The following is a 23,906-nucleotide window of genomic DNA, read 5'->3' on the forward strand; positions in this document are numbered from 1 at the left end:
AACTGTGAATAATTCAGTCAATAGAAACATTTCATGTCATTTTGCCCATACTCACTCTTAAGTAATAAAAAGCTAACAGCAAGACAGTTTGTGCAACTGGAGGTCCAACTCGATTTCATAAGAAAAGCAGCTATTTTACAAGGTGGCTATTTCATATGAATTTGATTTGTAATGATTTTTAGGAAAGCAAGAACCTAATCGTCAATGGGGAGTAAGCAGATAAAAAATAGTCATGAATTGCCATAAGAGTGTGTTAAAAGGTCTCAATGGATGTTTTGTCCCAATGTAACTGCAAAAAATGAAAACTTATTCATTTATTTGTGGCAGCTATTACATTGTTGTTTTTATTTGATCTTTTCTATATTATCCATTGGATTTTTTTTCTATTATTCCACGGTCTTTCTGAATAGTCGATTCTGATTGGTTGGAAGGTGTGCGTTAAAACCGTTAAATGCACAGGTAGTTCTAATCAGTTTAATCATCATTCCAAATGAATGCACTGCCTTATGATGTGTGTTATATTCGCACTGAATTAGCAATTTGTGATGACACGTATTGAAGAGCTTGCCTTTATTTCATGTCACAGACATTAACCATGAATTGCTACTTGCTATTGCTAGAGGAAGGAATTCTAATTCTAGAGAGCATTTTATTGGACAAAAATGTTGATATATAGTGTAAGATGTCATAAATACGTAAGCAATAAGGTACGAGAGGCTGTGCTGTATTGTGAATAAGTCACGGCTGAAGGGCGTTGTTAGGTACAACACGAAGCGGAGTGCCTGCAATACAGCACTGCCTCTCGTACCTTATTGCTTTTATAAAACGGTTACCACACAATACAAATATTAAAGCCAAAAATATGTATCAATGCAACTTTCATGAAGTAAACTTTCAATAAAATCCTTCCTTCCGCCAGAAAAAAGTCACAGCAACAGAAGTTACATTATTACGCCATTAGATGGCGGCAAAGACCGTCTTTATGAGTGTATCAGTCAGTAGCGAAGACTTTTACATTGAAAAGACTGAATTGTTGTGAACACGGAACAAAACGCAACTGACAAATGCTTTGACTAGCGCTTTCAGTCATGGGAAAACCCCTTAACTGTTAAAAGGACAAGATATTACATCAGATATTTAAACAGATTTTTTATTATGAACATAGGACTGACCTGAAGGAAAATGCTAAATCTGAATGCAGGTAATAAACTCGCTCACTCGATCTCTTTCTCACGATACTCTTCTACATAATACAGTAAGCTTCAATGAACAATATCAATTGAGAACAAACAGTTTACATTGCTAAGAGTGGTTGCTAAGGGTGTTTTGTAGTGATACACAGAACTGTTGGGTAAAGCGGTCACAGCCGTGATTTATCGTGAATACAACACAGCTTTTGACCAATCAGAATCAAGGATAGGAACTAACCGTTTTATAATTTGTATATAGTTTATATTTTATTACATGTAATTATTATTAAATTAAAATTAATTATTGGTTTTATTTTAATAATAATAATAATAATACAAATTTATTACATTTTAAATGTGTATCTGCTGAAAGATAATTTTGTCAATTTATTTTTAACTTAAAAAGTACATATATAGATAACTAAAAGCTAACAAGCACTAAAAGTCACAATATTCCATTTTGAAATCCATTTTGATTTCATGGGGTCTTTAACCAAAACTCTAGAGCCCATAGTCCACCTTTTTACTCGTCATAGGGAACCAAACTGACCATAAGCGAGTGCCACACTGAAAATGACAAAGTCCACATTATTATAAAACCTTTTAGTGCTGTGCGTAAAGCCGATAAACCCTAACCCAAGGACTCCAAGGAGCAAGGATTGTAATCCTTATCTAATGGTACATCATGACTGGTACCTGCAGTTCACAAGCTATCTCTGCCAGTAGTAGAAAACTTGGCAGAATTGTGGCCACCTAGAGCGGAAACAGTCGTCATGCAACATGAGTGGGAAGACTAATCTTTCGTAAAAGACGAAACCTTCATGGCGGTGTACATTTCGACTGGCTGATGCAGACACAAAGCAGGTTTGTACCTGGTTGGGGCACAAATGATATGCCTTCAGAGCGCTACAGATAACATGATACATAAGGAAAAAGAGGTCACTGAGTCCAGGAGACTGAAGGACCATTAAGTCTCTCTTATAACTTTCATAAAACCTTGATATGACCTTTAAGTGACATTAAAGATGTATGCTCACATCTTACAGTATATAAAAAGAGAACTGAAATTATTAATGCTATGCTTGTGGGTATAAGCACATTACTTAAGCTGTTTTGGGAGAGAAACACACACTATAACATGGCATGGGATTGAACAGTCTTGTCACTCACAGGGTCTGCTGGTCCACAGAAATCCCGAAAGACTTTGGGCGCATCGGTAGCATGGATCTCCAGGGCCATGCAAGGTCCAGAACAAAGTTCATCCACCATATTCTGCAACACAAGCAGTCAAGAGTTAACGATTCCCCTGGTCTACCTGCAGTGCCTGTACCAATGAAAGAGCTTATTATTTGAACAGACCTTGGGAAGACATTGGAGCAGCTGGAGGACTCAAGTTACCAGTGTGCCTCTTAATAAATATATAAATTAAAGGATGTCAAAGCAAACAATTGTTGCTATTGTTCTTGGAACAGGTTATTTGCAACAAGACTAGTTCTCATTCTCTTTTAATCTGGTTTGATGAGTTGGCCTCTGTGTTTGGTATGTATAACTTTGTGGGGTATTAGAATTATGGGGTGAATGTGAAGAGCCTACCAAGCATAGACCACTAAACAGCCCATGAGCCATTTTCACATCCTCTGATCTAGTTGCGGTTTCTACAATGGCACCTCTTTAGTTTTATATTTCAAAAAGAATAATAAGCACTTAGTTCCATTTTTGCATCTCAAAGACACAAAGCCTTTCAGATAAACCTATTAACAATGTACGGGTTATATTTTGTGACTACATACAAACAAATATTTCAAAATCAATCATTTATGAGATCTACAAAAATAAAAAAAACAACAATTGTAGTTATATTACCCAATAAATTACCATCATAAACCATTTATAACGTGCATGAGAAACTGTTGTACACTCTTTAAAATAAAGGTTCCAAAAAGAGTTTTCACAGCAATGCCATAAGAGGAACAATTTCAGGTTCCTCAGAGAACCATTCAGTGAACAGTTCTAAAAAGAAACTTTCTTTTTCTTTTTCTTTCATTTTAATAATCTAAAGAACCTTTTTCTACAATAAAGAACCTTTTGTGCAATGGCAAGTTTCCATGCATGCTAAAGGTTCTTCATGAAACCATATATGGCAACCATTATTTTTAAGAGTGTAGGTTATTGTTAAATAATGAAGATAGAGAAGCATCAAAGAGCTTCTCCATTTCATTAGAAATCTCCAGTGTCAATGTAACCGCAATCTCTGCAACCCCATATAAGCAGTGCTCTTACAATGATATGATTCAATGATAACACAGAATATATTTGAGTATGCAAAGCAATGCAAGGATTATGCTTGTAGTGGAGATCATGGTTTAGGTTGCTATAAAATTACTACCAAAGGCTGTGCCCTATATTACATAATAAGAGGATGAGTGATGACATGGCAACATGATGCTAAATTTGGGAAAATCACTGTTCACTATATTATAATTCCACGGAACTTCACATGGTCTTAAAATCCATAACTGATAAAATCACAATAATATCTGCTTGGCACATGTGCACTTTGTTCCAGCAGCCAGGTTAAGACTTTACTGCATATTTTTGCAGAACAACATCATTAGACCCCATTCTTTCAATTTGTGCACTTACACTAGTATAGCTCAAAAATAGTGGCACACTCACTCAAGTGTTTAATAGGCACTTTGCACCTGCAGTCTTCGTTTTGTTAAACGTGAGGCAATCAATATGTTGATGAGACAGTTTTCATGGCAACAGACAATGACCTGTACTCCAAAATAGCCTGTGGCTTTAATGACCCAGAACCGAAAATGGCTTATTTTTGGTCTAAAAGACTTGTGTGGACGTTATCAAAATAAATTATTGCTTTTCGGCTGAAATAGAAAGAGAAGAAAGTGATTTATTGAAGCTAAATAGCAAACAGGAATGTGAAGGCTGTTCCTGTGAACCAAAATTCCACGTACTGTGACACAACGCTCTGCCAAGAACAGGGAAACTGCCATGAGGGGAGCATTCGTATATTTTTATATGCCCCGTCGGTGCCTTGACAGAGAAGTTTGCAGGAGACAGGTGTGAATGCAGTTACAATCAATGCTTTGGCGACTACACCTTCTTCATTCAATGAATAATTAAACAACTAGAATCTCATTTGAGCTGGAAAAGGGAGCAGAACTGAATTCCTTTGACTGGACCCTTGAATTGTCATGAAGTTTAAACGGCAACTAAACAGTATGAGCAGCTATAAAAAGAAAGGGTTTTATAAATGTATTTGGTTCCACTTTATATGAGGTGTCTTTAACTACTATGTGCTTACATCAAAAATAAATGTTAGGTACAATGTACTTATTGTGTTCATGTGGTATTACAAAACATATCTGCTGCTATTGAGGTGGGAAACTGTTAAAGGGTTAGTTCACCCAAAAATGAAAATTCTGTTATTTATTACTCACCCTCATGGAGTTCTACACCCGTAAGACCTTCGTTAATCTTCGAAACACAAATTAAGATATTTTTGTTGAAATCCGATGGCTCAGTGAGGCCTACATAGGGAGCAATGACATTTCCTCTCTCAAGATCCATTAATGTACTATAAACATATTTAAATCAGTTCATGTGAGTACAGTGGTTCAATATTAATATTATAAAGCGACGAGAATATTTTTGGTGCGCCAAAAAAAACAAAATAACGACTTTTATAGTGATGGCCGATTTCAAAATACTGCTTCATGAAGCTTCGGAGCATTATGAATTAGCGTATCGAATCATGATTCGGATCGCGTGTCAAACCACCAAACTGCTGAAATCACGTGACTTTGGCGCTCCGAACCGCTGATTCGACACGCTGATTCATAACGCTCCGAAGCTTCCTGAAACAGTATTTTGAAATCGGCCATCACTATATAAGTCATTATTTTGTTTTTTTTGGCACACCAAAAATATTCTCGTTGCTTTATAATATTAATATTGAACCACTGTACTCACATGAACTGATTTAAATATGTTTTTAGTACATTAATGGATCTTGAGAGAGGAAATGTCATTGCTGGCAATAGAGGCCTCACTGAGCCATCTGATTTCAACAAAAATATCTTAATTTCTGCTCCGAAGATTAACGAAAGTGTGGAACGGCATGAGGGTGAGTAATAAATGACATTATTTTCATTTTTGGGTGAACTAACCCTTTAAGGCTAGGGACAGGTTTAGTGGTTTGGTATGGTTAAGTTTATTTTTTAAATATTAGTAGAATGTAAATCATGTATCTACACAATTAGTGCATTGTATCAATTGATTCATTTAAATGTTAGTACATAGTATTTAAAGACACATAATAAAAAGTGAGCCATGTATTCTTTAGTGGAACAATTGAAATCATAGTAGAGAGAGCAGCAACATATACTTACAGTGTACTCAGCTACAACCCCTTTATAAACCTCTAAAAACTCCTCAGCATTCGCTCGATCCAAGTTGAACTGTAGAATAATGGAAAACCAAGTCACAATTTGAATACTGAATAAAAACAAACACTTTTAAGGACATTATTACTTGTATAAATGAGTAAACACAGTCAATATATATATATATATATATATATGTATATACATACATATATATAAATATACATATATATATATACACACACACGCAAATTTTATGTATTAATCATAATTCTGACTAGAAAATGGTGCATTTGACAGGGTTTGACATGGTGCATTTGACACATTAGAGATAAAATCTCCAGGCCAACCATTCCAACACACCATTATCACTGTCTGATACTCTTTTTACTGATCACCAACGCAGCCCTGGACATACATGCTTTCTAATAGTAACAAAACCTTCATTGATCCACTGCTGCCCAGGGGCATCCTCTGTACACTATTTTAAGCAGGATCATGTGACAAAGCTGCAGCCCTGTAATTGGTCAGCAGAGGACTCGTTTGGAGGTGTGGGAGGCTACTGAACTGGTCACAGAATGTATGGTCGATGATGGGGTCAGGTTACACCAAAGGGAAAACATAATTGTGTTTGCCCTTGGTTCATAGAGAGACTCCTTTCACTTAGCCTACGTTTGGTATTAGTTTCATTGTTTGTTATTTTAAAGAGAGGCTGGTCTAATATCCATAAAACATGCATATCTTTCATTGCTGAAATTAATTGAACTGTATTATTTGAACATACTGTTTGAAATTAATGCTATTTTATCTAAAAACTGAAACGTAATTTAAATGGAACTAAAATACTTACCATTTGTAGGGCAGATATCTCAAATCCATTTTCTATGATTGACTTGAGAATCTTTCCCGTCAAAGCTGGAAAAAAATAAGACAGTCTAAATGAAAGATGCTAATTTAAAACGGCAAAAAATAAAATAAAATAAATAAAATAAAATAACCCCTAACTGCCATGAATGCACTTTTACATTTGACAAAAGTCTCTCCAGATCATATATATAACTGTTAATGCAAGAATAAACCATGCAAACACAGATTGATTTTCAATATTTGAAATCATTCTCCACATATATTCTCCACACATTCTATAGCTTTATGAGGTATAGTGAATGTATAAATTAAGGATTTTTTCAGGCACAAAAGTTTAAATAATAAATAACAAGTTAAAAGTAAAAAAAAAAAAAAGATTAAAAGGAATAATACAATTAAAGGTAAAGTGTGTAATCCTACCAAGTGTATATTAAAAAACATTGCAAAAATGACATGTTTCCCTTTTAAGGACAGCAAAGCAGGGTAAATTTGCGTGCTATTGGAAACATTACTTGCACTTCTAAGAGCAGACTAATCATTAGATAGAAGTCTAATGATTAAGGCTTTAAGATGCTAACAGGGTTTTAAGTTCAATATCAAGTAGCACTGATCTAGGAACTCATGTGATCCTGCTCTGTCGACTATGTGCCCTTGCTCTAGGGTGATTGTCCCTGCAGTTAAAAACTATATATTGCATTGGCCACATTAAATGTCAAGACTTTCGACCTTCCATTTAACTGATATGATCATGCCGAGTTAAAGGCCAACAAACAGTCCACAAGATCATGAAGGAGTGACTTCAAAGGAGAGACTTTGATCTCAATAACACGAGAGCGAATCTCTAGGTCCTCTCCTTTGGACTGAGTGCTGAAAGGTTATATTAATAAAAGGCACTGCGGGGTATGTATCCATTAGAACTGATTTAGGGGTTTGTGGTTTCAATTGCAGAACAGTAAATTTTTACTCTATGTTTTAAAGACTATTACGAATCAATCAGCACATATAACATGTTTCGGGGAATTTAAAAAAAAAAAAATTATATTCATATTCAGAATTTGTTTCACAGTGCAGTCAGATATGTTCACAGCAGCAATTATATTTACTGTTTTTTCTCATATCTTTAAGAGAATGGGCAAATACTACAAAGCACAAATCAAATGTGATTTCAATCTTAATTCAATAGCAGAAAAGGGCAAGGATACGTTTAATATTTCCATATTTAAAATTTAATATTTTTTAAGAGGGAATAAGAGGGAAATTATCATATGTAGTTGACTTTTAGCATGAACAGATTATTTCCCTATGCACAGTAGTAATTGCCCCAGAGAATTTTCTTTTGTCACATAAATGACATCTTCACACATCCCCAACCCTCCCTAGGCACCACTGGTGACCCCTAAGGTTCCAATTCTGACAGCAGCTTCCAGACACATCAGCCCTGTTGCTAGGAAATGGTGTCAGCGCTGCCTGGCAACACATTTGTCTATTCCAGTCATGAGCCAGTTCAAAACAAATCAAACTGCTTTTCTATTGGCTGAGATTTTTTACGGATTCATTGGATGACGCATACAAATGCTGTAACTTAAACACTTACAAGGTCAAAGTGATTTTTTATCAGACAGTAGTTTTGAAAGGAGATCATAATTGTTTAAAGGTCTGATATCAATAGGTCAGACTTTTACAAATGCTTTCAGCTACAGCTGACTCTAGTGTTATAGACTTTGGACCATATGGCGTGAATCTCAGAATACATTACTGAAGGATGCCCAAAGTTTAAGCCATTTCACACTGAAGTAGCGTGACTTCGATAACAACATTAACAATCTAGAGAAACTCACCTCACATTGCATACTAGGTTAATCATTGTATTCTATTAAAAGAACAGAGAAAGTGGGCAGGTAAAAATGCACAAAAACTCTGTGATATGACCCTAACCCTGGACAATAGGTTTGAGTAAATCATTACCCATTTATTATGGCATGCTGCTTGCTCGAGTTTATGCCAGGCACAGACAGTTCAGAGAATTATGACCTTTACCGTACCTACAGCTACAGTATGCACTGTCACAACGCATACTATATAATGTAACAAAACAAGGTCACACATGGCATAATTAGCTAATTTTCCACAGTATACACTACAGTTCAAAAGTTTGGGGTCATTCATTTTATTTTATTTTTTAAAGAAATTAATATTTTCAAGCAAGGATGCATTAAATTGATCAAAAGTTACAGTAAAAGACACTTATAATATTAAAAAAGATTTCTATTTCACATAAATGCTGTTCTTTTGAACTTTTTATTCATCAAAGTTTACAGGTTGTTCTGACGAGAAATGGTTTGTTTGTTTGTTTGTTTATAGTTTTTTGCCATGCCAGCTACCCGCCAGAACCCAGAAGTCTAATTCGCAATGGGGTTTTTCAATTTATGAGAAAAATAAAGCCTGTGGTAAACATAACTTGATGATACTTTGATGTTTTGTTCTACAACGTACACTGCACACACTCACACCCAAGCTGTCTTATCTAGTTACTTATTAAAAACGTGCGTTTTCAAAAATGAACATAACTGCTCCAAAATTCGCATTTTTATTATGGGTGTGTGTCATTTTCATTGTAGAACAAAACATCAAAGTATGGTCAAGTTAAGTTTACCACAGGCTTTATTTTACACATAAATCCAAAAAAAAAAAAAAAAAAATTAATAAAATCCCACAAGAAAAATCTCGAAGGAACCAGCGGAGAATAAGACTTCCGGGTTCTGACATCATACCTGCACCACTCAATATCCATGGCGAGAAAAAAGTGAAAGATATAAAAAGTAAAAATAAATAAATAAAAATAAAAATAGACCAGCAAAATAAAAAGGTAAGTAAAAAAAAAATCTAAAAAGGTTTTTAAAGTTTATTTTTTATAAAAAATACTAAAGCTACATCTGGTCTTACTTCATAAGAGTCAACTGAAAAGTAAGAGTCCTAATGGAGTTTAAGCCATCACAGTCCATCAAAATATGTTTCAGCGATAAAGGACACTGGCAAAAGGGATATAAAGGAGGATCTTCACCCATTAAAAAAAAAAAACGTATGGGTTAGTCTGGAGTGGTCTATTCATCAGTGAGTGTAGATAACATAGTCCCATGATTTTCAAAATGGACACTGTTTTCCACCAACAATAGAATTGATTTTGTAAAGTTTGTTTCTATTACACTGCTCCCATCCGGCTTGCCATTTCTTGAGGACTCAAGTGTTTATAATAGGTTTGAGGTCTGAAGATGGAGAGGAGAAATGGAAAGCATACAATCATACAATCCAATCTTGCACAAAGTGACATTGCATAGGATAAGACTACAAGTTGAGTTAAAATCAGTGCATAACTACAGTTGAGGGATGCGAACAACATGCTATTGTAGTCTATAATCCAAAAGTAATGTTACAACACAAGGTGAACCAAGCCACATGACTATACTGAAAAAATGAACAGAGCGGTTGCCGCATAATCTGTCTAATTACAGTCATGTAGAGGCACTCTCAGCAGGGACTTTCATTACTGGCTATTTTTATTTACTCCTTTTGCAAACCTGGTGGGCTCCAGACCTCCAATCAAAAGGTAATCAGGGCTGCAATCCTCTTTAAATCAGTGGTTGCCAGCACTTTTGATAAAGGTCTTGAGAACAGACACACTGCAGGAGGTTGGTAGCTGGAATATGAGTGTGGGTGTGCAATTGGTTGGAAAATTTGGTGACTAATAGAGAGTTGACGCAATGCTAACAGGAGAAATGAAGTTGAGAAAAAGCTAAAAGAGTGACCACAAAACTTCAGTGTTGTGCTTTTGACACAATCTGACATTTTTGACTGTTTTTGAACATTATTTTGATTGGACTGTGAGATGTACAATATGAGAAGGACATTTCAATAATGAGGCAAATTATCAGTGAAGGATTGAAACCCCTAAAATCGACATATAAAGTGCGTCAAAACTGTTTGAGGTCTTGAAGTATGTATTGTTTTTGTGTTCATGACTGATTGGGTCTGTTGTTGGGGTTCTGGTGTGTGTATGTATGTTTAACATTCCCTCTAGTTTACTCAGCCCACAGCAATGTACAAAATCAACTTGGGGCCTGCTTAGTCCACGACCACTATGTGAAATTTCTACCGTAGCCCTATCGAGAGGATTTGAGATTTCACAGGTCAGCGCCCTGGCGGCATGCTCCATGAACAGGGATCAGGAGACGGATTTGGACAAATCCGGAGCGAAGGCTCGGTTAAGAGTACGAACTGGCTTTAGGAGTTTTATACTCATCAACGTATAACAAGCAAAACAACAGTAGGCCAGGAGGGGATGAAAACAGTTATACAAGCAGAAGACAATCACGAAAGGACTCTGAAGTAACACCCTCGCTAGCTGAACTGCTCCTTTCATTCATGAGAACTGGGTTTGCACTTCCACCAAATCCACCACTTTGGTTACACTTTGAAAAGAAGAATTTTTGTGTAAGGTCTTTCAAAAGTTTTTTTTTTTTTTTTTTAACAACAAAATAGTAATTAATCTGCTTCAAACAATGTAAAAAAAATATATAAACAGTCTGGACTGTGTAGATTCAGTCAGATTTACTGAGCAGGAAGTGTTCTTTGTAGGCCTGTCACAGTGTACCTTGCATCATGCCTGACAGACGTCTTTTTTTTCAACAATGGGTGAGTAATTCCCTCTCTAGCAATAGGTTTCATAAAAGCCTACTGCAAAAGACAACTAGGCCTAGGCTTATAGTGCATTATTCAGAATTCAGCCTGCTACTCACCGTAAAAACAGACTTTATAACCAATTTATGAACTGGTTTGACTGATTTATTGAAAATCTTGAACCAAAAAAAAAAAAAAAAAAGAGTTACTTATAAATCAGCCATAACTATGGCTTCTGTTCTGAGCAAGTTCAGCACTCAACAAGAGCGATATCCCCAGATGGAAAATATATTTAGTTTAAACCTTCGAATGCCAAAATATAGTACAAAATGTACAAGAAAAAACAAAATTTATAATACAAAATGTACCAATTAGAGTTGTCAAAAGTACTGACTTCGGTGCCAGTCGGTACTGAAATTTTAAAAATGTGACGCTTTCAGCACTGTTAAGTGGATTCACCTCTGATTGGCCATTGTGTTCGCGCACTCATCGGATATGTCTGTGATTGACTACAATGGTCAACGCACAGGAGCGTTTGAAAGCAGGCGTCTGTCAGCAAACTGGTCCGTGCTAGACGCCTGTTTTCAAACGCTCTGTGTGTATCTGTGTAAGCGCTCGGTGAAGAGCATCATTGATGACTATTTACAACATTTTTAAAGCGTTAATCATTGAAGCCAATCACAGACTTATCCAATGAGCGCATCAACATAATGGCCAATCAGAGGTGTTTACAAATCCGCTCAACAGCGCTCAAAGCGTCACATTTTTTATATTTCAGTACCGACTTGGTACCAAAGTTGGTACTTTTGACAACTCTAGTACCAAGAAAAAAAATTTCCAGTTTTAAAATACTTAAATATAAAATATTTATCTATGTTCAATCTATTTACGTAAATATATTTTAGGTTTTAGTTACTTATATTTACTCATATGTTTGATAATTTATATGTATTTATATATTGCCATATGGACCTAGTTCATGACACATTTTAGAGCCATAACTTCACACGCTGACTATGTGTGGCAAAGTTTTGGGTCAGGATTAGTGGAACTCTTGGACCAGCATTTAAGAGAATATAGCTTAAGTGAGTATCTGGGACAGGAATGATGGGGTATGACATTTCAGCATATTTTTCTGATGATAATAATCACTTATAAAACAGAGATGGGTTAATAATGCACTACAAACAGCTCATTACAAATAGTAAATATTTAACTACACTATATCTCATCTATACTAGGTCATTTCAAAGATCCCTGATTAGACATGAGTCTGTGTGGGTTTACCCTCTGAGATGGCATGAGGTTTGATGATACAGCAGGTGCAGTCTGAGTATTTGGCTGTGTTGGAGGGACCGTGACCAGTAGTAGAGGGGAAGAAGAACTCCAGCTCCTAACAGACAAAAATAGGTAAAATAAAAACACAACCAATCATTTCCTTTGACTTTATTAGCATATAACTGGAAAACTGTATTAAGAAAAGACTGACAGACGCTTTTTTGTTACCCGTGCAGCAGATGCCAATGAGTCTGACCCATGTCCTGCATTCTTAGTGCCATCTGTACCAAACTGGGCTCTGAGACTATGCGCTGCATCTTTCTGTGCTACACCAGAATCAGTTGGGCCCAGAACTTTCCTCCAGGTCGACACTGCCTCATCCCCCATCAGCTCCATAGCAATCACGGGACCAGAGCTTACAAACTGCACCAGATTACTGTTGTTGAAGAAGAAGCAACTTTATTCTTGGTGTTTATGATTGAATTTGACATTTAAAACATGAAATGTCATGCAAAGTCATGTCAAAGTCACTGTGACAATCTCAATGTTGGTGGTTCAGGTGTCAGAGTCTCCTTCAAAAGCAACCCTTACATATAAGTCAATCATTGACTCAGGAAAGACTCACTTGAAAAAAGACTTTGACTGATGTTCCATGTAAAAGTCCGCTGCCTGCTTCCTGTAAGAAAGCCATAAAAGTACACAGAGTTAATAAGTGATCTCCAAACCCTACCATCTCTCGCTGACTCCTATAGTGAAATAGTTTTACATATGAAACTAAGGAGGAAAAACTGCCCTTAAGTTTTTATAAAGTGTGCATTTCATCTTAATACCATCTTTTTGTAATTGTATCATATATTAATCTGATTACACGCCACCTCATGTAAGAAATGAGAAAATATGTCTATGTCTATGTAACACATCTTTATTCTCTGACAAGGACTGTCTCTGTCAATGAACAGCTGTTTGCTACTTTGAGGAAAGGTTAAAGCAGCAAAACCTGACCAGGCTAAAACAACATGGTCTATCAGAAAAACTCTCAGAGTCAGCATATTTCAAAAGGAAAAGGAAAGATTAACTATCAGCATTTTCCATTCTCCAAAGTATGTAGGACTAAACCACATGTATAGTGACATACAGACAAAAACATATACTTTGAATTCACTGTAGTTGTTTTGGATGCCAAATACATAAACACAAATATAACACTGTCAAATGTTGATGGGGTGTCTACAAATATACAAAGTTAGTTTTGTCATTTCAGACATCTAAAAGACCTATAAATGTTATTCCCTCTCATACAGTTAGGCTGTCCAAGTTTTAAAAAAGCTGATCAACACAGATTATCTGACTTCCCTTAAATACTGTTGTTAAGTGGTGCAGCTTGGGACTGTGTTGTTATAACTAAAACTAAAACTAAACTATTAAAAATTAATAAACTAATAAAAACAAAAAAATAATAAATAAACTTAATTAAAAATTAATTAAAAAAGCAGTAATAAAATATAAATATTAGATGAAAAACTTAATCTTAAAAAACTTAAAGGGTTAGTTCACCCAAAAATGAAAAACTCATCCCTCATGTCGTTTCACACCCGTAAGACCTTCGTTCATCTTCGGAACACAAATTAAGATATTTTTGATGAAATCCGATGGCTCAGTGAGGCCTCTATTGCCAGCAATGTCACTGAACCAAAGATCCAGAAAGGTACTAAAGACATATTTAAAACAGTTCATGTGAGTACAGTGGTTCTACCTTAATATTATAAAGCGACGAGAATACTTTTTGTGCGCCAAAAAAACAAAATAACAACTTTTCAACAATATCTAGTGATGGGTGATTTCAAAACACTGCTTCGAAGCTTTCCGAATCTTTTGTTTCGAATCAGTGGTTTGGAGCGCCAAAGTCAAATGATTTCAGTAAACGAGGCTTCGTTTACACGATCCGAACCACTGATTCGAAACAAAGATTCAAAGCAGTGTTTTGAAATTGGCCGTCACTAGATAATAGATATTGTTAAAAAGTCGTTATTTTGTTTTTTTGCCTCACAAAAAGTATTCTTGTCGCTTTATAATATTAAGATAGAACCACTGTACGCACATGAACTTGAGAGGTTCAGTGACATTGCTGGCAATAGAGGTCTCACTGAGCCATCGGATTTCATCAAAAATATCTTAATTTGTGTTCCAAAAATGAACGAAGGTTTTACGGGTGTAGATCGACATGAGGGATGTAATAAATGACATGATTTCCATTTTTGGGTGAACTAACCCTTTAAATGAAAATTAGAAATTTTGCTTTGGCAACTAACTACAGTTTAAACTGAAGCACTAAAATGACTAAAAATTAAATAAAAATAAATTAAAGCTCTATCAAAATATTTAAAAACAACTCAAAAATGACAAAATTAATGTGTATAGTACTACATCAATGGATTTACATAATTTGTTATAATGTTTACTTAGCAAATACATAAAAAATCATTACTGATGTACAATGTTTATTACGTTATAATTTTCCCTAAAATATTTTCATGTGAGAGGAACAATAATACATTTTAGCCTTGGTTGAAGTTCATTTAATATCATATTTTGAAGGTCTCTCCTTTGCACGACTTATACTGGTTTGTGTCCTTTATTCCCCACTTTTGTAGTTATGAACAAACAAGCTCACAAAGCCCTTTAAAGCAATTTTACTGTGGAATTACCAGAAATGTCCTCAGATTTACTCTTAACGACTCCTCTAATCTGAAGGGCAAATACAGTGGAGCAATCTGGGCTAATTTGCTCAAGGGCACAATTTTACTTGAAGAAAATTGTGATTCAGTAACTCCCTGGTTCTTGGGTCACTTCTCCCTGTGACTGAACACACAGTACTTGCGCTGGCAGCCCAGATCTGTAACTTTTATTTTACCAGCTCCCGTATTACCACCATTTTTAAAATCATAAACTGATCTTAACAAAACAGGCCAAAGAAATCAAGTCTGCAGCTTTAAACACTGCCTCTTTTCTCTTACGCTCTCCCTTCTCACAACCTCAGTTAATAATTACTGCATTGTGCTGTGAATATAATCCACTCCTGGTACTGTGCAAAGGCAGCCACTAATGAGATGCTCCGCTCTTTGCAAGTCTTACATTGTAAATTGCTTTAGAATATAGAACACAGAGCGCAACAAAATTGTTAACCTTCATTCATTCTTGACCTGATCTTTCTGAGTTAAAAATGGTCAGGTGCTCAGAGAAGAACAAGTGTATGCCTTTGCCAGGTTAATGTATAGAGCAAGCAGTGCATGATTTTTGCTGTGATATACTTTTTACCCGAACATGTGACTGTCAAATCACCATTTCTGAGAATTCACTCTTGGATTACTTTAAAACTGAAATACCTCATTAGAATAATTAGTCTTAAACTGCTTTAAGCAAGAATCCCAGGGAATCCTTTTCTTTGCACCTACTTGTAGGGTGAACTTTAGCTGAAGGACTGCTGCCAGTATAATCATTCTTGAACACGTCTATTAATTAAAACATAAATGACTTACCATGTAAGCTTGGTCATTTTGGCTTTGGTGACGATAAGGTTGGCATCATAAATCATCTGAATAATGTCACCAATTTTAGTGACAGCGTCTGGCTTAATCATAGCCAGAGTCCTGAAGAAGACATAAAAAACAGATACTATTTTAGTATAAAAATATACATACATAACACATACATACATACTGCAGCTATTCAGCATGAATATTTAGCTCTTGTTAATATTTTATTACAGAGCTTAAACAATGATAAAGGAAAACACACAGCAAATGGCCTCGATCTCAAAGCGACAACTGCTGCTGTCAGACTTTACAAAGGCTAGTTGATAAATATTAATGAGTCACTGAAAAATCGAATGAGGTTTTCATTAAGTTATCATCAAATTAATCATAACATCTAGTTAAAATTTGATACTGGGTTTAAAGAATTTCTTTAAAAAGGAAATTTTTAATCTTTTAAATTATATTTTAAATTTACCCAAAGCATTAGATAAAGTTGCTGTCAGAGTACTAGATATGATGGTCTGGCTAAACAACAGCAGTCGATTGAATAGTCACTTCAAGTTTACTTTGAAGATTGCATATTGCCTTGAGTCTGTCCTTCTGTGATATTTCCCAAATTTATATTCATGGCACACCACCATGAATCTCACAGGAGAGAAGGAGCAGTGGGAAATAGTGTGAATGTGACTGATATAACAGGAAGAGCTGAATCATTAGAGCAGTAATCATTGTTCAGTGATTTTTAATAGGAGGGGACACAGCAGCTCATCTACACTTTTAATAAAAATTACATTAGCAGGTGTTTGAGGAGGAGCAGCCACAGGAAAAAATAGGTCTGTTGATGAAGTATCTTGTGACATACAATAAGCTATTCATCACACTAAATAAAGATGATGATTAAAATGTCTTGTGACGATCCAGATTAAAGGAATAATTTATCCAAAAATTGATTTCCCTTCATGTTGTTCCAAGCCTATATGACTTACATCATTCATGAACTGGACTGATTCAGTTCAGTTCAACTCAATGAGTGAGTAACTCAATGATGCTGTTGCAGTGGAGGGGAAGATTATCAGTGAATAATGACAAAATGTAAGCCTTTTGTCACACAAAACTATATTATGACTTAAAGGGATAGTTAAAGGGATAGTTCACTCAAAAATGACAATTCTGCCATCACTGAACCTCACGATGATGACTGCATGACTATCTGTGGAACAAAGAAGAATATTATTTTGAGAAACGTCTCACTGTTTTTTTTTTTTTGTCCATACCAGTCAATAGTATGAAGTCAATGGTAACCAAAACTGTTTGAGTTTCAAAATATCTTCTTTTGTGAAACTTGCCAACTTTGGATTGATATACAAAACTATTATATAATATCCTTATATAACATTGTAATCATTGAGGGAACAAGCTGTAATCGCTGCCTAACATGTACATTGTGTCCATTTATGTACAGCACCATTTCCAGAAAAGTTGGGACATTTTGTAAAATGCAAAAAAAAAAAAAAACCAAGACAAGAATCTGTCATTTGTTAATTCTCTTTAACCTTCATTTAACTGACAAATTTAGATTTAGATTTAGATGGCTGCAACACACTCCAAAAAAGTTGGGACAGAGGAATGTTTACCACTGTGTCACATCACCTATCCTTTGATTATACTTATTAATATTTTGGAAATTTAGGATACTAATTGTTGCAGTTTTGTAAGTGGAATGTTTGCCCAATCTCGCCTGATACAGGTCAGATGTACAACAGTCTGTGGTCATCATTGTCCGATTCTTCTTTTCATGATGGGCCAAACAGATCTGGACTCCAGGCAGGCAGTCAAGCACATCCACTCTACGGTGTAGAGTGTCTAGAAACCACTCAAACGTAGCACGTTTAGAATAAGGCCTGGCATTGTTTTGCTTCCCAGGAAAGATGTCATCTTGATGGCAGTGTACGTCTCTGTACAATCCCAATTTACGCCTTCACACATATGCAAGTCGCCCAAGCTGTTTGCACTGATGCATCCCCATTACCATGACAGATGTTTGCCTTTGCAACTGTCGCTGATAAAAGTCCGGATGGTCTCTTTCGTCTTTGGGACTAAGAACTCGATGACCTTTTTTCCCAAAAACAAGCTGAAACATGGACTCATCTGACCACATTTCCACATTTCCGTCTTTTGGACCATCCGAGATGAGCTCGGGCCCAGAGAACTCGGCAGGCATCTCTGCATAGAATTTATGTATAGCATTCTTCATGCCTAACAGGGGCAGATTGTTGGTTTTACAAAGTACTGCTGAGCCCATATGGCTATATTTAACACAGTAGAATGACAGTTTCTCGTGCAATGCCATCTGAGGGCTCAAAGGTCAGGCACATTCAACAGAGGTTTCCTGCCTTGCCCTACAAGAACTGGATTTCTCTGGATTCTCTGAACCTTTTCACATTATTATGTATGCTAGATGGTGAAAGACCTAAATTCGTTGCAATCTTTTATTGAGAAGTGACTATTGAATTGTTTGACAATTCTCTCATGAAATTTGGCACAAAGTGGTGATCCATGACCCATCTTTGCTTGCAAAGACTGAGCCTTTGATGGATGCTCCTTTTATACCCAAACACGATATCCCCATCTATTACCAAGTCACCTGCTGCTAATTGTGGACTGTTTCAAAACAGTTTAACTTCTATAATCTTTTCACTTTCATTTTGCCTTTGTCCCAACTCTTTTGGATTGTGTTGCATCCATCAAAATCAAAATTTGTTTATTTACAAAATACAATTAATTTTGGAGAGTGAAAACACTTTACATTTTTTCTTAGTACTTTTGTCAGTTAAATAAAGGTTCAAGAGAATTAACAAATCACAGATTCTTGATTTTACTGCATTTTACAAAATGTCCCAACTTGTAAATGACATTAACTAACCCTAATCTCTAGCTGATAACAGAATACTTACTAATTGTAACCATGAAACATGTTCTGTAAAGCTGCTTTGAAACAATACGTATTGTGAAAAGTGCTTTACAAATAAGCTTGATTTAAATTGAATTGAATAGAAGAAAGAAAGTTATACAGTTTTGGAAAGACATGAGAGTGAGTAAATAGTTTCCTTTTTTTTTTAGGTGAACTTTCCCTTTAAGGCTGCATTTTTGTGACTATTAAGACCGGTCTTATTCAGGAATAAATTACCTCTCCTTCTTACTGCCCAGTTTGTTGGCTGTGTACTGATCCCCGTAACCTATGAGGTTCAGCTGACGTGAAAAGATGTTTACTCGGTTGCCAACAAACAGATCCTCTGGATGAAGCTCTTCAAACTTGGTCCTTCGTAGGAAGGTACGCTGATTCTTCATATCAAACTGTGTAAGAGAAACATACATGTGAAGGGACAAAGCTCAAGCACAGCTGAAAGGGTCTGAAATCTGAGTATAAGAACGCACCATCTCCACGGAGCCATCTTTAGGGTAGTAGAGCAGCTGGTATCTTCGCAGCAGAGCAGCACTGGGGTCGTACCACTCAGCCAGAAAGGCAAAGCGTTCCTCCTGTGCATAACACAACAGACACAACAAAACACACAGTCAAGCCAGGCCCAGCAGGGGAATGTCACTGATCTGACCTCTTGCTTGGACAGGGAGTCACAACAGCCACGCTCTGACCCTCAATACAGACGGGCAGCTGGGCCTGTTAACATGCTGAGTCAGAGGTTCAGACCTCGAACCAGCCCTGTGATCCCCTGGGGAGCGTCGCTGCAAACTGGGAGCAATAATCCAGCTGCTGGAGCTACTGCTCTTAAAATCACGCACTACACACTTGCGCAAACATTAGGGCTGCACAAATATGGAGACTAATTATCAATATGATCACTAATACAGTATATTATAAATCTGCATGTCGTCATTGGAGGGCACAACCCAAAAATGTTGTTGTGGGCCCTGTAATGGGGAGGGGCCTTTATGCTATATAGTTTTTACTCATGGGGCCTGGGGAAGATGGAATTAAAATTGTGTTCCAAGAATTTTTATCGCAATCCTACTAAAAATAATTTAAAACAAAAGAAAACATGCTAATCTGTCTCAAAGTGATAAAGCAACAATCAATAAAAGTATAAATATTAATGGAATTCATTTATTGAGTTTTTTTGTATCCAGCTGTGTCTGAAGAACAAAAAAATATATATAATACAATATAATAATAAAACAAAACAACCTAAAACCTTAATATACTGTCCTACCTGACACAAAGTGATAAGCAATAAAAGCTCTCTTCCATATTAATGGAAATTTTGTTGAACAAAAACAAAACAAAAGTGCATCTGGAATTTTTAGTGTAAACACACTACTCATACTATTTATACTACAAAATGGCACAGAATAATGCATAAGTATGCAAATTAGGGTTGTAGCTATAAATATGTGAATTTAAACACCGCAACTTTATACCATATATATAGTACGATGGGTAGGTAACTATTTGTAAATACTGAGAACTAGCAGACAAAAGAATAATGCTTTGAATATGAACTATCATAAAACATATAGGCCTATTTACTAGCACACAATGCAATACAGCTCTTGAAAACAAATTATAGAGGCTATTAAAATAGACTGTATCACAGTGTTACTGTTGTTCCACTATTAAGTAGCTGATTTCACCTTGATACCAACTCAGAGGTGCCCTTGAACAAAACATGGAGAGCTTGCATGTTGGAGTGATCTCTGTCCCCTACAGAGAGCCACCTTGTGGGTGAAATTCATAGCACAGGCACATGTGACTGATTGAGGGGCATGTAACAGCAGTGATGAGAACATTTCTGTTGATCAGTGGACATCAAAAGTCAAGCAAATGAGAGTAGGCCTACAGCAGTAATTTATAATAGTTATTAATATTCATAATAAGTTAACTGACATAATAACTGGCAGATAATCATCTTCAGTGTTTTTTAGAATAGCAGTGCTTTGATGTTGCATTTCTAGGCACTATGCCATCCATCCTTCAGGCCACATGCTCGATAATTCATACAGACAACATGTCAACACTGAGCCCTAACATCACATTCTCCAAACTAATTTAAAAACAGATCATTAGTTCATCTGCAAAATAACACAAAGCTTTCTTATTCAGCATTCCTTACAGACCCAATGAGAATCCCTTTAACGTAACTGAGTGGTCTATCTTGAATCTAACAGGGCCTCTTCCCAAACAAGAGCTATTTTTACCTCTCAGTCAGCTGTGACAGAGTACTGACAAAAAACAGCCTTCTTTGTACAAAAATACACTGAGGCACAGGTCTGAAAAGCCAGAAATCACATCTCGAAACTCTATTTAGAGTTAAATTATTTATCTGGTGCTGTAATTGTCTGCACTGACACCAGCAGTTATCACCTCGTGTCTGAAGCCTACCAGTCAACAAGATGTAAATATAAATGTGAAGACAGCCAAAGTCAACTTTTTTTGGCAGCACTAAACATTAAACAATTTACATAAAATAGATATTCTTGCTTTGTATTTTTATCTTGTTTTCCATTACTAATATCTAACAATTCTTAAATCAATATGCATTTACTTGAGAAGGAAAATGACTTAAAGATATTAAGTCTTGTTTTATGAAAAAAAAAGTTTATTCTTAAAACAATAAAAATATACATATATATGTCAATGGGGTAAGTAAAATAATTTTGTTTTTCCTTTTAATTAACCCTATATAATCTCCTGTAACATACACAAATTTCTAAATAAGGCCTTTAAATTCTCAACATGATCAAAACTTTGCTGAAAAACCTGTTGTACACAATCTACTATCTCATGCCTTCTGCCCTCTAAGTGATAGTTTTTTTAGCTAGTAAAAGGCCTTCTAAAAGTAATTCTAAAAATGTCCCCCTTCAGGTTTGCTGTGAAGTATTCACTGATTTTATAAAGTAAATGTAATAACTTTTATATTGTTAGTAATATTTTAAGATGAACATTTACTGGACTGAAGCGACTTAGGTTTACTTGATTATCCATACATCATTTTAGATACATCATGTTAAAATGCGAGTACCGAATATGATACATCAGGCTTTTGAGGAACGTTTCCGTACATTTTTGTACATCTCTCAATCATCATTGTATCGCATTGCATTATATGTTTTGTCTCCCACAAAACAAAACTACAGAGCTTTGATCATAAAACTAAGCATTTAAATATCATCTTACTAAGACATTATTGGGAGATATAGAGTGACAAATAAAATTTATATGCATTTTTCTAAAGGTTCAATAAACTGTTCATATGTCAGGCTGTACGAAGTTAAGGTTATTTTTCTCACCCCACTGACAGACATTTTATGATTTAAGAAAGTGTGTATTTTTTGTACTGGAAAATAAGACAAAAATACTGAGTAATAAAAACAGTTTTTTGCAGTGCAGTGCTTTGACGATGTGACAAAAACAGCTCTTATAATAAAACACTAGCCTACATTTTCATGATCAAGACTACTGAGGAGTTTTATGGCATTTCACCAATCTAAGTGGGGAAGATTCGGCAGGTAGTCACCCCCTACAGCTTTGTGCAAAATGAGAGCTATTATATATCCACATTCTGCCAGGGCCACAGTTACCTTAGGACATCTGAATGTCTAATAAGAAAGATGGAAGGCTTTTTCGCTAATTTTAGCACCACAAAGTGCACCCTAGCTGTTGTTTTTAAGGGAAAGTGTCATAAAAACCTGTTTTTTTATGTGAGTGAGTGTTTACAGCAGGAATGAAAGCACTTTGAGGGGGCATAGGGATCTAAATTAACATTCCAGCACAACGAAATCACTGGTCTCCTGGTTAATGATCCTGGCCAGATCGAACTAGATAAAGCTGGGCTTATCTGCCACCTCTAACACTCTGAAAAATAGGGCTTTCCTCTCAGAGCCCTTCATGGAAGCTGAGACTTTCTCAGACACCTGCTGTTGCCCTATGCTCTCACTGCAAACATTTCATGCTGTCTGCATGGAGATGGATCAATGTACACTACTTAAGGAGACAGAATGTGAATTGGAAAATAAACATAGCGTAGGAGTACAACAGAGCAAGAAAATGATGGTCAAAGTATCCTGTTACCCACAGAATAACAAAGTTTAGATTGTTGTGCAAATGACACTAAAAAAGCATATTATTCCACTCAATGACATTAAAGCATTTGATTGAACTGGGTCTGTAATTTCCACTAAATTTCAACCTTCCTTATGGAGGCAAATACTGTCATCTAGCGGTGTATCAAATGAGAGCATGCAGTACGTCAAAACAGTCGAAAATTAGTTAACAAATTATGCAGTTACAAAACTGTTTTCTTTTCTAACTGATGATGAAGTGTCTTCATTTAACTAGGATTTAAATAGCCAAGATGCTAATGTCAACTTTCACTTGCAAGGACTTCATGAATAGCTCTATAACAGACTGAATTACAGTTTACACGAGATGTTACATGTTATATTTTATATTTAGTGAACAAAACGCTTCTCAGTGGATTATGTGACTTGTATTTCTTTCCGTGGAAAAACTAAACATCGTTATAAACTAAGCAAAAACCATAACAAACAGTCATATCCATGAGTTCAGTCCTTCATTACTCACATCTTAAGACTGGAAAAATGTATTCGCCCACTTACCATGTCTGAATTAATTTATTAAAGGAAAGATATTTTTTGTTGATTGTTGTTTAACAGACGGTTGATTGTCTTCATTTAGCCTCGCTGTTAAGTCCCATCACCATAGCAACAACATCAAACGACTACCGCTAAATAAAATAGTTAAACATATCTCATATGAACTCGTAACTATATTCCGCAGTATTTTAACATTCGGCTGACTTCGATTTTTAAAGTCTGGTGAATATATAGACGCTTAGAGAGCGTATAGTTTGCTTGTACGATTGTATACCGTAAACCGGAAGTAGTCGTTTCTGACCTTCTTACCGCCAACTGACACTCTCACA

At 35.8% G+C, this 23,906-nt stretch overlaps 1 protein-coding gene and 1 long non-coding RNA gene across 3 annotated transcripts in view; one reads left to right on the forward strand and one right to left on the reverse strand.

Moving 5' to 3' along the window:
• nme7 (NME/NM23 family member 7) overlaps positions 1-23,906 on the reverse strand; it is a 40,016-nt gene that overhangs the window by 15,629 nt on the left and 481 nt on the right. The window contains exons 1-10 of one of the 2 annotated variants that reach the window (XM_051897957.1): positions 23,581-23,869; positions 19,384-19,485; positions 19,136-19,302; positions 15,952-16,062; positions 13,041-13,091; positions 12,644-12,851; positions 12,425-12,530; positions 6,447-6,511; positions 5,603-5,671; positions 2,361-2,462 (exon numbers count right to left, since the gene is read on the reverse strand). In XM_051897957.1, coding sequence (XP_051753917.1) covers positions 2,361-2,462; positions 5,603-5,671; positions 6,447-6,511; positions 12,425-12,530; positions 12,644-12,851; positions 13,041-13,091; positions 15,952-16,062; positions 19,136-19,302; positions 19,384-19,485; positions 23,581-23,583 — 984 coding nt within the window. In that variant the 5' untranslated portion in view covers positions 23,584-23,869. Of the gene's footprint in view, positions 1-2,360; positions 2,463-5,602; positions 5,672-6,446; positions 6,512-12,424; positions 12,531-12,643; positions 12,852-13,040; positions 13,092-15,951; positions 16,063-19,135; positions 19,303-19,383; positions 19,486-23,580; positions 23,870-23,906 lie in introns of those variants that run through there. The other variant, XM_051897958.1, reaches the window with a different exon arrangement.
• The window catches only part of LOC127514786 (uncharacterized), a 56,993-nt gene that overhangs the window by 13,334 nt on the left and 19,753 nt on the right, over positions 1-23,906 (forward strand). The window lies entirely within an intron of this gene.

This window comes from Ctenopharyngodon idella, chromosome 6 (assembly GCF_019924925.1).
Source record: "Ctenopharyngodon idella isolate HZGC_01 chromosome 6, HZGC01, whole genome shotgun sequence".
In the NCBI taxonomy this organism is placed as follows: domain Eukaryota; kingdom Metazoa; phylum Chordata; class Actinopteri; order Cypriniformes; family Xenocyprididae; genus Ctenopharyngodon; species Ctenopharyngodon idella.